This window comes from Antechinus flavipes, chromosome 5, assembly GCF_016432865.1.
Source record: "Antechinus flavipes isolate AdamAnt ecotype Samford, QLD, Australia chromosome 5, AdamAnt_v2, whole genome shotgun sequence".
Classification (NCBI taxonomy): domain Eukaryota; kingdom Metazoa; phylum Chordata; class Mammalia; order Dasyuromorphia; family Dasyuridae; genus Antechinus; species Antechinus flavipes.
Window position 1 is genome coordinate 176,202,467 of NC_067402.1, and position 18,365 is coordinate 176,220,831.

The 18,365-nt window shown below is 33.2% G+C and overlaps 1 protein-coding gene across 4 annotated transcripts in view; it reads left to right on the forward strand.

The window, feature by feature from the left end:
- The window catches only part of SOX5 (SRY-box transcription factor 5), a 466,127-nt gene that overhangs the window by 210,900 nt on the left and 236,862 nt on the right, over positions 1-18,365 (forward strand). For all 4 annotated transcript variants that reach the window (XM_051961302.1, XM_051961303.1, XM_051961304.1 and 1 more), the window contains exon 4: positions 18,152-18,238. In XM_051961302.1, the coding sequence (XP_051817262.1) occupies positions 18,152-18,238 (87 nt within the window). The remainder of the gene's footprint in view (positions 1-18,151; positions 18,239-18,365) is intronic.

An 18,365-nucleotide genomic window follows, 5' to 3' on the forward strand; every position in this document is an offset into this window, starting at 1 on the left:
TCATATTATTTATATGGAAACTGCTAATATTTTATAAGTTTAAAATTATTTAATATTAGACAATCATTAGAAAACAAGTTATGGTATGCATATAAGGTCAAAATGCTAATTCTTATTCATATGCGCATCTACAGATATTGTGATTGAGAAGGAATTTTTGTTGTTTTATTTAATGACTGTCTGTATAATTGTCGTGTGAAAAGGGGTCAGAGTTGATTTCACGTGCCTTAAAAAGAGGAAAAAGAAATCTATTCCTTTCTGTGTCTTTAGAGTTTATTTAATTATTCTTGTTAAGCATTCATGTGTCTGTTTTTCTCCAAGTTATTAGATTTGAGGCACAGTTCTGGGGCCATTGCCAGTTGCTGCTTTTAAGACATCATTAAGAGCACCAGAAGTCAAATTAGTGATGTGATAGAGCAATCTGTACTATTCATTTTCAAGGTATAGATTGACTGCTTTCTTGTCTGTCATAGCATCCTTCCCAGGATTAAGTCATTTGTTGTCCTGGCATTCCCTTAAAGACCTTTCACAAAGGAGAACTTTCTGAATAATGATCTGTTATCCCATTCATTCTTTTCTGATCTACCAAATTCCTTGTAACACTCTGCCACAATTCTCCTAAACCCCCACCTCAGTTCTCAGGCAAACAGAATTTGTACTTGCCATTTGCCAGACATCTGGGATGTTCTTTCTCCTTTACTATTTGTATGGATGCTGTGGAGGAGGGGTGAAGAGAAAAGGGTGTGTATATGCATATGTGTTTCTTGTATGTATTCATATAATCTACAGTCTTCTATTTGCCATTTTTAGACTTTGGTTAAAAAAAAAAAACCTCCCATCTTTCTTCTCTTTATGAACTAGTTGATTTGATACCATCCATGTAGAAGTTCCTAATAGCTCTTTATCACATTGTCACATTCTGAATGTGACATTTGATGGATGAATGAACCTGAAAGACAAAATATTTCAGGATTAAGCTGGATTTTGTTGTTGTTGTTTTTTTTTTCTGTCATCTAAAAGTATCACTATAAAATACCATCATAACAATGCTAAAACTCTAGCACCTTCTCAAGAAGAAATAGACAGACTCAAAAAGACTTCTTAGGTGGGAGGAGTGATGCTTCTTTTATAACATTTTGTATTTTGGATTAGTGGTCTTTTGAGAGTTAAAAAGGGATAAGTAATCTACCTAAAGTCACACAAGTAGTAAATAACAAAGTCAAAATTTGAACTCAGATCTACTGACTTCTGTTAGAGTCCTTTATCCATTACCAGTTTGTCTTCCTTTGGTTTAAGAATTCACATTGATTTCAAACAAAGATTTTCAATAAAAATTCAAAGCATAACTAAACTGAGGATTAAGTCTCAGGTTTAGGAATTCTATTCAATTAACCAAATTCAATTCAAGAAAATCTATTAAGCAAGTACTATGTTATAGAATTAATCTATTGTAGAGCAGCATAATTGCTTCTTCACCTTTCATATAATCATACCTCCTGATCCCCCAAAAATCATCTTTATAGAAATGCATCTCTTTGTGGGGGAATTATTTGAAATTTTAGATGTGTTTGAAATTTCCATTAGCTTTATACAACAACAGAGAAATTTTTTTTTATGAGAAATGTTCCATGGATGATTAGAAGAAAATGTTTGGCCATTGATTTTTCCTTTTCAAATACTACTCTTTGCAACTGGAAATGTGTCTAAATTGTTACATTGTTTCTGAAAATCTTTAAATTTGGAGATTCTCACAAAATCTGCAATTTTTCTCATATAATATTTATTATTATCTCTGTAACTGAAGAACATATTAATCTTAATGGGAGGGAAGAGAGTAAAAATTCATTGGCTATTGCTTCTTCTCCCTTTTTCCATTCTACTCAATAGCTAAGACAAATCATTTCAAAACAATGAAAAATCAAACATTAACAGTAAAGACATTCCTTAAATTTTTTACCATGTGGCAATATACAGCCATATAGTGTGGTATAAAGATTATTTTAGTTGGATCAAGAGAAGTATAGGTTTAATCCCATATCCCAAAATTGTTAGTTGTGAGATCATAAGCAAGTCAGTTAGCCTCCTCAAACCTCTGTTTTCTCATCTCTAAAGTGGATTAGATGAGATTGTATAAGAGGCTATGCAAATCTAAAGCACCTTAATAAATGTTAACTGTTCTTATTATAATAGCATGTTCTAGGTCCTTGGCCTTGTATTAGGTTTTCTCTCAATGAGGACAACTATTTTCCCCTTAATTTTATTGAGAAATCAACACCTGAATGGTAGCAGAAGTGGACTATATAAACACCTGTGATGATACTTCAAATGACAAAATTTTTAGTTATTTCTATCTGTTACAACTTTAGTTCTATGTTCCCTTTTCTCTCCTCTTTCCCTTGTCCCAGGAAATACATACTTCTAAAGAAACCTCTTCTAGGATGAATTATTTTAGTGTTCAGCACTTTTGTGGCATGTAACATATTAGAATCATCACCTGACTCCAACACTTCTGTTTGATTATATCGTGCATCTAAACTCACAAAAGTTAAATGTCATTTCAGAGCAGAAATGATTGTATTTACTCTGAAAATGATACAATCCAAAATCCATAAAAGGTTACAAGCGAGAACAAATATAACAAATTGTTAAGGCAGATGGAATACTCCAGTTGAGAAGTCTATGTGCAAATCTTGATATAGTATTTGAAGCAAATCAAAAGATGACATTTGTCTTAATTTTTATCTAATGTGACGTACTTATTTCATAGAAATGTAAACTGAATTAGAACTAACCTTCTGTTCAACTGGTTTCACTACCTGCACTTCACAATCACTGCTTTATCATAAGAATCATGTCAATTTTATTGTTCATCCCTTTTACTGGCATCTGGCAAACTGAGATTGTGATTTGTTTTCACATATGCTGTGATAGAGAAGATTCAGGATGTGTAGTTGTTTAGCATCAGGCTTTATGTGCTTTAATTCTCACTTCCAGTGGTAAAACATTCTGTCATATTTTAAAATATATTAGAATTCTTATCCTAATGTATTTTTAGCTGTTTCTTTTCCCATACACTTTCTATGTCATTTATCTTCCCTACTACCACATTTTGAATTGGTAAGAATTTTAAAATAAGATTCTACAAATACTATCATTAATGTTTTTACCAATATGTTCTAGAGCTCTAATTGCATGAATAATTATTTGAATACACCCTTCACCATAAGCTAATTATTTCACTAAAAATTAAAATATATATCTTGATAACCTATTTCTTAAATACACCAGTAGTCTGATGTCATATATATATATATCTTGCATTTTAGTAGGCAGTAATATATTTTCTTATACCACAATAAAAATGATAGGGATAATATATGAATTTACTCCTGGATATTAAAAACTTATTTGCCTCAAACATACTTGACTGTTTAACATACTGAATACAAAACTTTTTTTTTAATTTTCTGCTATTTGTTTTTCTTATATACACAAGGACAGGAATATCCTGACATACAAATATACACACTTGAAAAAATTTTTCTTTTTATAATATAGAAAATAACAATTGCCATCTTGCTCTAAAAGTTTCAGGATTAATGAAAAAAGTAGTGAAACTGGTAAAAGAAAAGTGAATATTTTATTTCTACCTATAAATCTTGAAGAAATTATTCTGAGCATCTATTTCTTTCTCTGACCTCATGTGTCTCTCTCTTTAGTCACCCTTATTCCTCGTCTAGTTTTTATCCTACACTTGCACTACCCCCATCCCGGCACTCTTCACCATGTAACTAATGGGTAGAACTTGATTCATACCTCTCCACCTATACTCTGCTGACATCATAAATTATCCAGATCCAAATGGACAACATTCATTAGCTGTGCACTTTACAAAAAGAGCCTAGTGCAGGAGTGCTGCACTCTCCCATTTTTATTAAAAGTTAAAATGTTCTTGCTGTCAGGGAAAGGGGAGGGTGAGTTAGACATGACAGTGGACAGTATTGCAGTGCTAATAAATAAAAATAATAACTATTACCATTGGTTGAGTGACCCGGGGAAAAGAGCACTACTGAGCCATTTGTTGTTCCCTTTCACTTGTCAACAGCACTGGCTTAAAAGCCTTAGCCATTGTTCTGGACCTAATAGCACCTGTTGGGATGATAGGAAGACAGCTGTCAAAAGGGGGAGAAAGAGACTGAGGGAAGACCCGTGATTACTTCAGTAGTATGTATTTTCTTGTGGCTTCAGTGGGATATTTTATATGTTAAGACAACAAGATATAGCCTCCCTTATCCCTCTAACCTTTTCCATCCTTTTTGTCAAGTTTTCTTTTAAGAGGAAAACTTCATGAACCATATCCAAAAACTTATTTGAATGTCTAATAGCCCATGACTAAGTGTTGGAAAACATTTTTTTCCAGAAAAGAGTTTGTAAATCAAAATAAAACCTTAGCAATGAAAGTAGTTATTTTCTAATGACAATACAGATTATGAGTGGGTTTTATTATTCTGATGAACTGACATTGAAGTTCAAGTTTATTCTATCTCTTATCTTTTTGAATTCATATTCCTGGATTATTGCAGTTTGAACAGATGTAGTTATGCATTACATGAAATAATTTATTTGTAAAGTTACTATTATAACTCATAATTCATATTAGTAGTGAATAGTAGTCATGGAGAATGATTTTTAAATGTTAATAAAAACATATTTGTTGTTGTTCAATTACTTAGTCACATCCAACTTTTCATGACCCATTTAGAGTTTTCTTGGCAAAGAAAGCGGAATAGTTTGCCATTTCCTTTTCCAGCTCACTTTACAGATGAGGAAATTGAGGCAAACATGGTTAAGTGATTTGCCCAGTTACATTGCCAGTAAGTGTCTGAGACTACATTTGAATTCAGATCCTCCACTGATACATTGTTGGTGGAACTGTGAACACATCCAGCCATTCTGGAGAGCAATTTGGAACTATGCTCAAAAAGCTATCAAACTGTGCATACCCTTTGATCCAGCAGTGATTCTACTGGGCTTATACCCCAAAGAGATACTAAAGAAAGGAAAGGGACCTGTATGTGCCAAAATGTTTGTGGCAGCCCTGTTTGTAGTGGCCAGAAACTGGAAACTGAGTAGATGCCCATCAATTGGAGAATGGCTGAATAAATTGTGGTATATGAATATTATGGAATATTATTGTTCTGTAAGAAATGACCAGCAGGATGATTTCAGAAAGGCCTGGAGAGATTTACATGAACTGATGCTAAGTGAAATGAGCAGAACCAGAAGATCATTATATACCTCAACAATGATACTGTTTGAGGATGTATTCTGATGGAAGTGGACCTCTTTGATAAAGAGAGCCTTAATTGATCAAAGATGGACAGAAGCAGCTACACCCAGAGAAAGAACACTGGAAATAAATATAAACTGCTTGCATTTATGTTTTTCCTCCCGGGTTATTTATACCTTCTGAATTCAATTCTCCCTGTGCAACAAGAAAACTGTTCAGTTCTGCACACATATATTGTATCTAGGATATACTGCAACCCATTCAACATGTAAAGGACTCTTGCCATCTGGGGGAAGGGGTGGAGGGAGGGAGGGGAAAAATCGGAACAGAAATGAATGCAAGGGATAATGCTGTAAAAATCACCCTGGCATGCGTTCTATCAATAAAAAATTATTAAAAAAAAAAAAAGAATTCAGGTCCTCCTAATTTTAAATCTGCTGCTCTATTGCACCACCTAAGTGTTCTGGGGACGTGGAAGAGGGGAACATTAAAACGTGACATTGTGAGTCTTATTGAAGAAGAGAAGCAAGAACAAACTTAAGTCTAAAAAAGAGATGCCATGTACAATTAAAGATTATAAAGCAGTTAATTTCCTCTAATTCTCCATCTTCATGATGAAAATAGTTGTTTGGGAAAATACTTAGCAAATTTGGTACTTGTACCAAAATTGGTGCTAATAACACCACAATCAGTGGAGTTTTATTGGGTAGAATAACACTTTTAATCATAATTTTAATTGCTTTGTATGGATAGGGCATGTATTTGGATAAGTTTTTACTAGTTTGGGTACTGCATATTACAAAAATTGATTGCAGACTTTGGAAAAATGAAAACAAATCAGCAAGCCAAAGACGTAGCTTTTTCTGTTAATAAGCTCTTATTAACTTTCAATTTGAAATAAATAAGCATTTTGGCAACACCAAAACTAAAATATTTCCAGAGGTTAATTCATTCTGAGATAATTATATAGAAAAATAAGGCTTATGGAAATCTTGATGTTTAAGAATACCAGATGTTTTTCAGTTTTGTTTGTTATTCTTTTTAATATTTCCTGGAAGAACTTGACATTTCCAGTGGCAGACTAGTGGTGGTTAGCTAATGGAGATGTTGCAGTGCCTCCTGGCCTTTGGATTAAGAATAACTTTCCAGTCTTATAGACATTTTAGAGTCCATTAAATTGCACTAATATTCACTATGAAAAGAAATCAGGATAGGAATGTCGTTATTGTCAACATTAATATAAATTTTAGTAATATATTTTCCAGTCTCTCCTTCACCTTCTTCTTGAGAAAATAAAATCATATAATCAGTGAAAATACATAATATCAACATCTTCATGTCATAGTTTCTTCATTAAAAATGTTATTTTATTTTTATTGTTATCTTTTGTTTTTATATATTTGCTTTTAAACATATTTCTTCTTTAACGTTAAATAAAGAACTCTTCCTTTTAACGAATATCTTAAAAGAAAGAGAAAAAAGTTCAGCAAAACCACTGAAAGGCAACTTGGTATAGTAGGTAAGTGATCTACTCTTGAAACCAAAAGACCAAGAGTCAAATGTTGTCTCTAATACACAATGGCTTGTGATGTAGAAAGTCACTTAGGTTCTAGGTAACTTTGCAAGACTTCATAAGATAGAGAATGTTCTTTCATAGAAGTTTCCTTACGTAACCACTAAAGTCACAGTCCTATCCCTCTGTCTATAAGCAAAACTACTAAATACATCAGCCATATTTCTCAGAATATGCATTCTTCTAACTCTATAATCACCTAAGTTCGTAATGATGTCTTACCTAATCACAAATCTTCTTGAGGGCTAAAGTTGATCATCATAAACATGCAGCATTTGCCTTCGAAGTTTTTTTCTTTGTTGACATTCCTTCCATTTAAGTTATTCTAATTGTTTTATTCATTTTGCTTACTTCATTCTACATTACCTCATATGTCTTCCCAGGCTTCTCTGAATTTTCTACATCCATCATTTGTTAAGGTGAATAATATCCCATTATGCTCTTGTATTGTAATTTATTTTGCCACAAACCAAGTAATTTCTAAAACAATAATTTCGTTTTGTCAAGGATTCCCTTGTATTTGTTCTGATATATTCTATACTCATTCATACTGATGAAAGAAGATAATTTTGCTTTGAGATTATCTGAATCTATAAGATCCATATGAAACCCTCACTGGGGAAAATCATACTTAAAAATCTACATGTTTTAAGAAGTTGAAGTGGATATTATGGGATGATAGTGGGGAGAAGATTATTTGGACACATGAACTTGCAAATATATAGATGGCTTCATAATTTTTTCAATAAATAAACCCAGGACGTGATACCTATTGTTTTGGGTTTTTGTTTTGTTTTGTTTTGTTTTGTTTTGTTTTAATAACTTTTTATTGATAGAACTCATGCCAGGGTAATTTTTTACAGCATTATCTCTTGCATTCACTTTTGTACCGATTTTTCCCCTCCCTCCCTCCACCCCCTCCCCCAGATGGCAAGCAATCCTTTATATGTTGAATAGGTTACAGTATATCCTGGATACAATATATGTGTGCAGAACCGAATAGTTTTCTTGTTGCACAGGGAGAATTGAATTCAGAAGGTATAAATAATCCAGGAAGAAAAACAAAAATGCAAGCAGTTTATATTCATCTCCCAGTGTTCTTTCTTTGGGTGTAGCTGCTTCTGTCCATCTTTGATCAATTGAAACTGGATTAGCTCTTTTTATCGAAGAGCTCCACTTCCATCAGAATATATTCCTCAAACTATCATTGTTGAGGTATATAATGATCTCCTGGTTCTGCTCATTTCACTTAGCATCAGTTCATGTAAGTCTCGCCAGTCCTCTCTGATACCTATTGTTTTGAATCAAATATTAGGTTGCCTTGCTGTTAGTGACCATGATCTCTTTGGTCTCAGGTTCCTCATTTCTAAAAATGTAGTTGAAGTAGATGATATGTGAGGTCTATCTTGATTCAAATCAATTAACTTCTGCAAACATTTATCAAGCTAGCTCTAAAATTCTAACTTTATGGCATGAAAAGCCTACTTTAACACTTTATTTCTTGATTCAGTGTTCTTTGAAATTTAGAGAAATCTTTATTATTTCTCAGTGTGTGAACGATTTCTTAAATATATGATCTCTCACATGTCAGGAACAATGTGGTTCAATTTCAACTAAAAAGAAGGAGGCAAGTAGCATGTTACATAGAATCTGTCTGCTGGGATTTGGTTTTAAAAAGTGGTTTTATGTGTGTTTTTTAGAGTTACTTTATTTTTGATTGTTGATGGGCTCTTGAGCTGTGAATCGCTGCCACAGCAACTCAAGGGAAAACAGAAAAAACCTGGGATAGTGTGTAAAGCTACTGCACTGGAGCGAATGTGGTTTAATTCTTGGCACTAGAAGCCTGTTGGAGAATTACAGTATGCTGGCATGAGTCTCCTGGTCTCATTGTTCCAGATGAGGGAGTCAGTCTTAAGAGTGTTTGGCACTAAGGGGGAATAAGAGGGAGAGTTATAGGGAATGAACATGCCCTGAAGAGGCAGGATGCTGCAGTAACAATGGCTGGCACAGTTGGAGGGCCATTCACCGGTGGGTATTGCTACAGGCATTGATGCAAAGAAGCATATGTGAGCAAAAGAAGCAAGGGGTGAAAAAAAAGGAAAAAGAATGCAGTAGGAATGTATCATAAGAGTGTGGTGACCAATAAGTAAATAAAGAATAGGAAAAGGCATTAATAACTCAAATGGATTAATGTAAATATTAATTATATAAGGATTAGAGACTTTCTCACATAATTTCTCCTAATTGTGTATTCTTTTTATATTGTGTTTATTGGTACTGATTTAATTTTTTCTAAATTTACTATACATCTTTCATTTATCTAATCTCTTATATTTTACTATATAGAAATATTATAGCTACCTTGATAATGACAGTACAAAATTGTTATTTTAAAAATTAGCCTAGATGTGATATTTTTAATTCAAATCTTCAGGAAATGAAAAGTTAGAATTTGGAGATTAATTGAAAAAATGTTTATCTCTATTTAACTTACTGAGTCCCTATTTGTCATTCCCAGATCTTGGCAATTGTTTACAATAAAAGTTAATATGCACTTTGTAAAGTTCAGATCAAGGCACCTCATTGAGAGAAACTAGACTATTGTTTGGAGTTAGTAGAGAGTATAATTTATATCCTCTGAATTGCTTACTCCCACAGAGAATTTATATTCAGGATTGTTTTATAAGGAATGTCTACATATACGTATAGAGAGAGTTCCATTTAAGTACATAGAAATTGCATTATTTAATGTTAATATTCTACTCATTTGTCTCTAGTTTTGATATAAAAAGTTTATTTCTCAAATATGATAAAATACAATATAAATACTACACATGATACAACACTGATAATTTTGTTTTCTTTATTTTTTCTTATAGAATAGATACATCAAGATTAATAATCACCCCCAAACTTAACAACTTTAAAAAGTAAATCCCAAGTCTGAAGATATTATAAGTTGAAATTGATGTCCCAAACTGAGAACTTCATTTGATAATCATTGACAATCTACAAAGAGATTTCCAAAGAGATATGATAGCATTTCAAACTCCTCAAAGTATTTTAGTGTAGAGATAGAAACATATTTGCATGCTAGTCTTTATGTTTTTGTTTCTACTTGTGCAGAACTATAATTTCATCAATGTGAGGAGCAACTAGATATGAAAGCTTCCATAACAGATGTAGATCTAAGAATCATCTATACTTCAATAAATATTTATTCAGTGATTACTGTGTCTTGGGTAGTGTTCTAAGCTTTGCATTATTCTATCCTAAAAAAGAAAGGCAATGACTGTTTTTAAGGACCTTACAGTCTTATGGGATAAAACAAAACACAAAAGAAAGGTGAAAAAGGAGGGAGAAAGAGAGAAGGCACCTGCTTATAGTCTTAGAAAATTGCTTGGGAGTCCTTGATCATGATAACAGCTAGTAAGTGTCAGAGGGAGAATTTGAACTTAGACCTGTCTACAAGTAATCCTGTCTACAATGTCATGCTCCCTCTCAGGGGTGTATTATACACTACAATACCTTTAACTGTAAATTGTTGCCCCTAGAGAAAAATTGTGATCAAGGGAAGACATGGGAAAAAAAAGTATATGTATGTGAGTTGATAGGAAAGAGAAAGAGAAACACTATGGCGTGATATGACACTGATGACTATTTTATAGCTTTCTATTTAAAAAAAAAAAAAAAACTTACTATCTTGATGACTAAATGCTAAGGTCAGTTGTTTCCTTTCAGGTAGCAACCAAGAAGTCTGAATACTGAGGGTGAGCAGACAGATATATGTTTTTGAGAAGGATTTGAAAAATGTCTTAAAGACACCACTTTCCCCATCTATATCACCTCCCCTCCAAAAAAAAAAAAAAATCAGTCATGTATTTTGTTAGAGATGTAAGGATTCTTAGGGATCACATGGTCCAACCCTTTCATTTTACAGAGGATGAAACTAAGTGTTTAAAAGAGGAAACTGATTTGCCCAGAATGTATTCTATTCACTGAAATTGGGACTGCCCTCAGTTGACAATAAATGGACCTGCTAATAAACTCATAGACTTGCTAAAGCTGACAGAGACCACATTTCAATGCTTTTATATATCAAAGAAAAAAAAAGAGAGACCTAGAATTAATACCAGAACAGAGGTTAGTACTTAGTTTCCTGACTCCTAAATCAACATTTTTTGTAATGTTCCTGCTAGCTTTCAGGATCAACCTCGAGGATCAGCCCAAGTCCTTGGTCTTAGTGAAGAAGTAATGAAGGCGGGATGGCTACTACAAGGCTGGTCAAAGATAGAATGTTTCTTTTCTAGTCCATCACAGCCCTTAAATACCCTATTACAATTACACCTATTACAGTATACTGAATATGTATGAACTAGGGAACCATTACATTACGATGCTAAATACTAAGTATATATGTGAACTAGAGAACAATCATTTCATCAATTCCACTGCGTTAACACCTTATTTCAAATATACTTCTCCAGAGTTCTAGCCCTTTACAATTTTTTTCAACAGGGTTTTTGAAATTTGATCTCTCTCAGGGAATAAATAATATATTCAGAGACTTGATATCATAGTTTAAGTCAAAATCCTTTCTGGTATATCCATGATCCCAAACTCATACCCTAGATTATGGGTTAAATAGCTTGAGGAAGGTGAAAATTTTGGGGAAACAAAGTAAACTGGAGATAGGGGTGAGGAAGAGAAGGAAACAGAGGCATTTCTAGAAAGGCATGAATCTCCACCAAGGATTGAAGTACTAACTGTCTCCTACTCCAACCTTCTACCTCCAACCACCTCTCTCTAGAATCATAAATTCAAAGACAAGAGAAAACACTTTTGTTTGAAAAACCCTTTTCTTCACTTTTAAGCATAATCTCACTGATTATAGGGCCTGAGATTACTGGATTGTTTTATTCTCCTTTTACAATGCAGCCTACCACATGATTTCAATCTTTGTGCCCTGTAAGGATTTCAAAAACCAGAAAAGGCAAAACTTCTGGATAAGAAAAAGATTGGTTTGGAAGAAACACACATGTGTCTAGGAAGCCATGACCTTCTAACAGTGATGGAGAAACTATTTTCTAAAACCACCTTGCTTATTCTCTGAAGGGTCTTAGAAAGAAGCAATTGAGGGTATTGGTTGCTTCTTGTACATAGATGAAACATGAGCAACAGGAAAACTAATTGACATAGAGGACAAGAGCACCATAAGACCTCCTTCCACAATCCTATACATGGTTAAGGTCAGGGCTAGTCTCCCACAAGCCTCTTCTTCTTCTTGAGCATCTCCATGTCTGGTCAGAACTCTGCATTTAAGGTATTTGTGATTTATTGTTGAAGATGAAATTTCTGCCAAAGCATGTTGCAACCCCTTCATAATCCTTTGTGCTTTGTGATTTTCTCTGTTCAAAAAATAAAATAGTAAAATTCACTTTGTAGCCTACCTTCTATTGATGAGTTTCCATAAAACTTCTATTGTTGAGTTTCTAATTGACTTCTAGGAAGCAGGTTTTGTGAAGCAGGTTCATGAAAGGGAGAAAGAGATGGATGAGAAGGCTAGTTAAGAAAGATTTTTAGTCCTATAACTTAATATTTCCGGTCTGTTAACTTAAGTTTTAAGAACTTGGAGTCACCTCTCTGCCACGATGATTGAAGCAGGAAGGTGCATTTGTGTGTGTGTGCACACAAACATGTAAGACTCAACCCTAAATACAATTCCTTCTCCTTTTCTTTAGTCCTCTTTCTTTTCTCTTCCTCTGTCTTCTCCTTCTCTTTTTCTTCCTTTTCCTTCTTATCTTCTTCCTCCTTTGACAAAAAGTAACACGCACTATCTAAGAACACAGGATGTTTATTAGATCTCTCCATTTTATAACATCAGGATTGCAACAGGGCTTGGAATCATGTTAAAATTTCATATTACTCAGATTCACACATTAATGAACAGATGCATTGTTTCTATTGGGATTTTGCCATTTGGCCTTTCAAATCTCTTATCATGAATTTCCAAGTGAGAACTATTTATAGGAAAATTTGGTTATTGATAATATGACCATCCATTGCATTCATTATTTTCAGTTCATTTCATATATCTCTTCATATATTAATAGAATCTGATTGAAACATTAGCTACTCAGAATACCTTATTTTGTGTTAGACTTTGATAGATATAGAGTAGATATTTGTTGAAAAATCTAATATTTCATTTATATGACACCCATGAAAAGACAATATGATTGGTAGAGGTAAAAGCATAAGCATATTTGAGCTTCTTGAGTAACTAGCTTTGAGAACCTCTCATGACTTATCTGAATTTTATTTTCTCATTTGTAAAATGGAAGTAATATAGTAATATATATTTTTCCTGCATGCTCTTTTGCATTTTATATTTATCAAGAAATTTATCAAGAAATTAAGTATTGTGAATTGTCCCCATTTGCAGATAAAATGGTTTCCTTAGAAAATCCCTGAGAATTAGTTATTTCTTGACTTGAAGTCTTTAATTTGAGGTCTAATATTCATTCACCCTGTGACTTCTTTCAGATATTTATTTCTATCTTGAAAAATTCTGAAATTTCTTACAGTTGTTCCATCATGGAGATCTCTGAAACCTCCAGAATTCTCATCACTGAAATGTTTTGGTTCAGTTTCATTCATAGCATGTTATATCCTCAATATAGTATGGTCTTTTGTGAATTTTTATTCCTTTTTTTCTTCTGCCTTTATGAGTTTCACTATTAATTTATCTGTTCTGATTATGAGATTGAATTTTATGTGTCTTAAACTTTTTTCTTATAATCTCAGTAACTTGCACCTGACTCCTTCCTCATTCTTTGGTCCCTTCCATAACTAATGCAAGTACTTCTCTTCCTGCACAGATCTGTGAGACTGTGTCCTTAATTTGAGGAATTTGGGATGCTGACTGATTTCCTGTGGGGAAAGAATTTTCTTGTTCCTGTTCTTTTGGTCTCAGAATCACTGCCTTCTCAGGCTATCTCTCTATTATTTTTCTTGCCACCTTCCCTTCACCTCCCATCTTATATACACATATCCCTACACATACTGAAAAATTGTATCCCTTTCTTTTTTGATGATTAAACAGAATCTATACTTTCAACCTACTATAGGATATGGGGGTGGGGAAGTAAAAACAAAATCATTTCATGAGGAGGACCAGATATAGCTACTTCACCTGGACTTTGAAACAGAAACCTTAAGGTTAAGACTAGTGCATTAGAAAATTAAATGTTTTGATTTTAGATATTATACTTTTAGCTTTTATAGAATTCATGTTTCACCTTGTGGATTCAACTTTATTTGTGCAGAGTTGATATTTATTTCCTCTAGAGTGGGGATGCTTACTAGATAGAAGAATTACTGGATAACAAGTTCTATCATCTTGCTCAACATACCATTTTCCTAACTAAAATGTTAAATACTGTGGATTTAGAAAATTCATCTAGTTCATCTGCCTCACTTTCCACATGAGGAAAAACATACCCAGGGAAGTTGTGACTTCCATAGGAAGTAGAAAAGCTTGTATTCAAATCCAGTCTCAACCAAAATACTAATGGAAAATTTAGCCTTCTTTGCACTGTCCCAGTCTGCTTCTCTGCATTCCTTTTACATATGCAAAATGCAGTGAAATTTAATTTAATTTTATTTTGAGTTATTTGAATGACATTTAGAGCCAATGAATTAATGAGGTGTTTTTTGTTTATTTTAACTGCCTTGTGTTAGGCATTACACAAGGTGAAAGGAATTTGTGTCTTTGGGAGGATGCCGGCAACATCTAAATAATTAAATGTATATATATAAACATATATATGTATATATATATAAATTAATACATTGATATAAAATAGAGAGTAGGGGAATAATAGCTGGATTTGAGGAAATAAGAAAGGTTTCATATAGAAGGTGGGGGTATACTCAGCTTTTGAGAAAACTAGAGATTCAAAAGGGTGGATAAAGCACCTGGCATAGTGTCAGGAAGACCTGAATTCATAATTTGTTTCAGACACTAGCTGAGCAAGCTCAGACAAGTCATTTAAACTTATTTCCCTCAGTTTCTTCATCTGTAAATGTAGTCACACTGGAGAAGGAAATGGCAAACCACTCCAGTATCTTAGCCAAGAAAATCCCAAATGGGCTCATGAAGAGTCATTCAAGACAACAACCAGAAGGGATTCTAAGAGATGGGGATTATAATGGGGAAATACAAAAACAAGGAGAGAGAAGAAAAGTTTTGTCAGAACCACTAGAGTTTAAATACCACTTTTTCTCTGTCTTTGTCTTTGTCTCTCTCTGTCTCTCTCTCTCTTTGTGTGTTTGTGTGTGTGTATATATGTGTGTGTGTGTGTGTGTAAATATATATTATATCTATCTATCTATATCTATATATATATACACATATGTATGGATGGATGGATGGATAAGCTTATTAGACACAGAAAATTACATATTCTCTCAGAATTTCTAGTTTCCTCATTAGTAAATTTGAAATAATAAATTATATACTGAAAGGGACTTTAAAGATTATGTGGCACAATTCTGTCATTCCATAAGGAAACCAAGACCTAAAATTAAATTTTATTCAGTTCAATCAATTAGCATTTAATGAGTGCCTGGCCCTGTGCTAGGTATTAGGAATGCAAAAAAAAAAAAAATCATAAAAGAAATGTTAGTTTGACTCTCCCAAATCATACCAATCACAAGTAGCTGAATTGGGATTTGAAAGAAGCTCCTTTTACTCAAAGCTGAACACTGTAAAGGAATGGGTTCTTATTCTTAACAGAGTATTTATGAGAATTAAAAGAGAGAATGTATGTAAAATATTTTGTAAACTTTTAAAGGGCCTGATAAATGTCAATGTTTATGATGACGATAATCCTAACCATCACTATTTAAATTAACTTATGCCATTTGAAAACATTTTAGTCATATTTATCCATAGATTTGAACTATAATTTTTGATATATCATGTCCAAATATCATGGGGTTTGTTATTTTAAAGGAGCCATTCATTTGTTTGAAGCTTAAAAAAAAACAAAAAGCATTCTTGGGTAAAGTTGTTTTACAACTAAGTCTTATATCTTTATAATAGTCAATAAAGAGAGACCTGGAGTGTTCTGCAGGTTTCAGAAATCAGGCTACTGTTTCTTTAACTGTAATTTAGACAGAAGACTTCTGTTTCTTTATGAGCACACTACAGTGAATATTTTGTCTAGCTGCAGGGGAAAAACTTTGTCATGGACTTTGCAGACAATAGCCTTAAAAGTAAAATGGTCTGCTTTTGGTGCCTGGGGGTTCTGTAGGCTATTGTTAGTTCACAAGGGATTTCTATTGCTGCGTTCGTGCTTTGCAAAGGTTTGTTAGCTTTTAATGACTGACAGTTACTCTGTTGCAAATACCACATTGGCTGCACCCTGTATACATGAAACTTGAAAATTTTGAAGAGTATTAAGAGAAAAAAAGAAAGAAAGAAGCGGTGATGTTTATTTGACCTACTCAGATAGGTTCTAAAAATGATTCCCTTCAAAAAGTGTTTACTGGGAAAAAATAAACTTTGGGAGTATTTACAAAAAAAGTGTTTAAAGTAAGGTCGTCTAAGATCATGAATAGTAGCCTTGTTTACAATGAGCAATATTTTATCTAATCCATTATTATGAAATAGCCTCTATCGTTTTAAAGAATCTAGTAAAGAAAGTTGGTTTTTGAAGAAGTTAGAGATTCTAATTCAGTAGTAAATACTTTTGTATATATAGATAAAAAAACTATTTTGATTTAAAAAACTCATTGTGCACAAACACAAGGATGCACATATAAGAGAGTATGTACATGTGTGTGTGTATATATTTACATATAAATGCAAATATGTGCAGTTACAGTATGTATTTATATATATGGAACCCCTAACAGGATAACATGTCAGGCTCAGTTTCTCAGTTTTGTTTTACTATTAACCTTTTGAAATTGTGGTCTTGTTGCTTCTCCATGAAAAAAAATCCCAGTGTTGTTTTGTTGAAAACTCTTTACAGACTTTGGGACACTAATTGTTGATAGCTTTAACTTGGGGGTCCGAAAAAGTAGAAACGTTAACCAAATGAGATAATGAAGATTCTTTAAAATGCATTTTACTGTGGGGAAAATTAACCAGTTTCTAATAATCACATGGTCTCTGGGCCAGACGGTCCCTTTGATAAGTTAACATGTACTCCCTTTATGCTCCTAGTAGGGGGTAAACAAATGTCTGAACAAATACAAATACACATAAACACAAATGTGGAGAATAGCAGTGGATGTCTTAGATCCAGATAATAAGTGTGAGTATTGTTATTTAGATGGAGCATACTGGGACACTTATCTTTTAGTACACTCCATTTTCTAACTGAATGCAGTGCTAATCGTGGTATTGAAAGCCATTGTAATTGTGTACCCATCTAAATGCTGACAAGAATATACAATTACATTGTTTGGAATTGAGTTTAATGTTTTTTCTGAATTTTATTAGCATTTATATTTACTTATACATTACGATTGAACACAAAAGAAAAGGTTACAATGCAAGTGTTTCTGCGATACAAATATCAGACCCATCCACAATCTTAAGGTCTAAAATGTGCATTTCCTCTAAATACTTCTGCCAACATTTTTAAGGGAGTGATGTAAATCTGAAATGAGCAAAATAATGGGTTTCCATTCTAGGAAATACTTTCTCTCTGGATTTTACAATTTTGTAAAAGCTTTTTTCACACTAACTTAAGGAAATTACTTACAATATTCGTATTACTGGCAAATCTTTCCTCAGTGTGCTTACCAACACCACGATGTTTAAGCACACATTATAAAGTGGATGGAATTGTAAACACACAGAGGGATATAATTACATGTAGCAGATTTAAGTGCTAATTCTTTTGCTTTTTTTTTACTGTGCATTTTATCAACATAATTATTTTTTGACTGCAGACTAACACCCTGAAACTGACAAGCAGGAACTTGTTCACTAAATTGGAAAACAATGAACTGCAGGTTTATATGTACCTATTGTCATACAGAATTAGTATGGCTTTGTTCTGCAAGAGGAAAAAGCTAATGATTTTGAAACAGCAGGTGACAAAATGCATTCTTTTTTCCTCCCCTCTTATCAGTTTGTTGATGAAGTCATTATGAACTGGGGCACTGGATAGGGATGGCCTTATTTTTAGCAGATAGATTTTTAATGAGCTCTATTGTAAAAACAGTTATGTTGATTTTCTTACTTTTCTTACCCTCTTTTCACACAGAAACTCCCAGTATTGAAAAGCTCCTATCAAAGGACTGGAAAGACAAGCTTCTTGCTATGGGATCAGGGAACTTTGGAGAAATAAAAGGTAAAATCTTTGTGATCATCTTGATCCAAAACGTACCAAAATGAAGATGCCATGTATATTTTTTTTCCATGATACTAAGGAGCTCCTACTTTTGTTTTCTTCTGCATCATTATTATTTTCTATTATC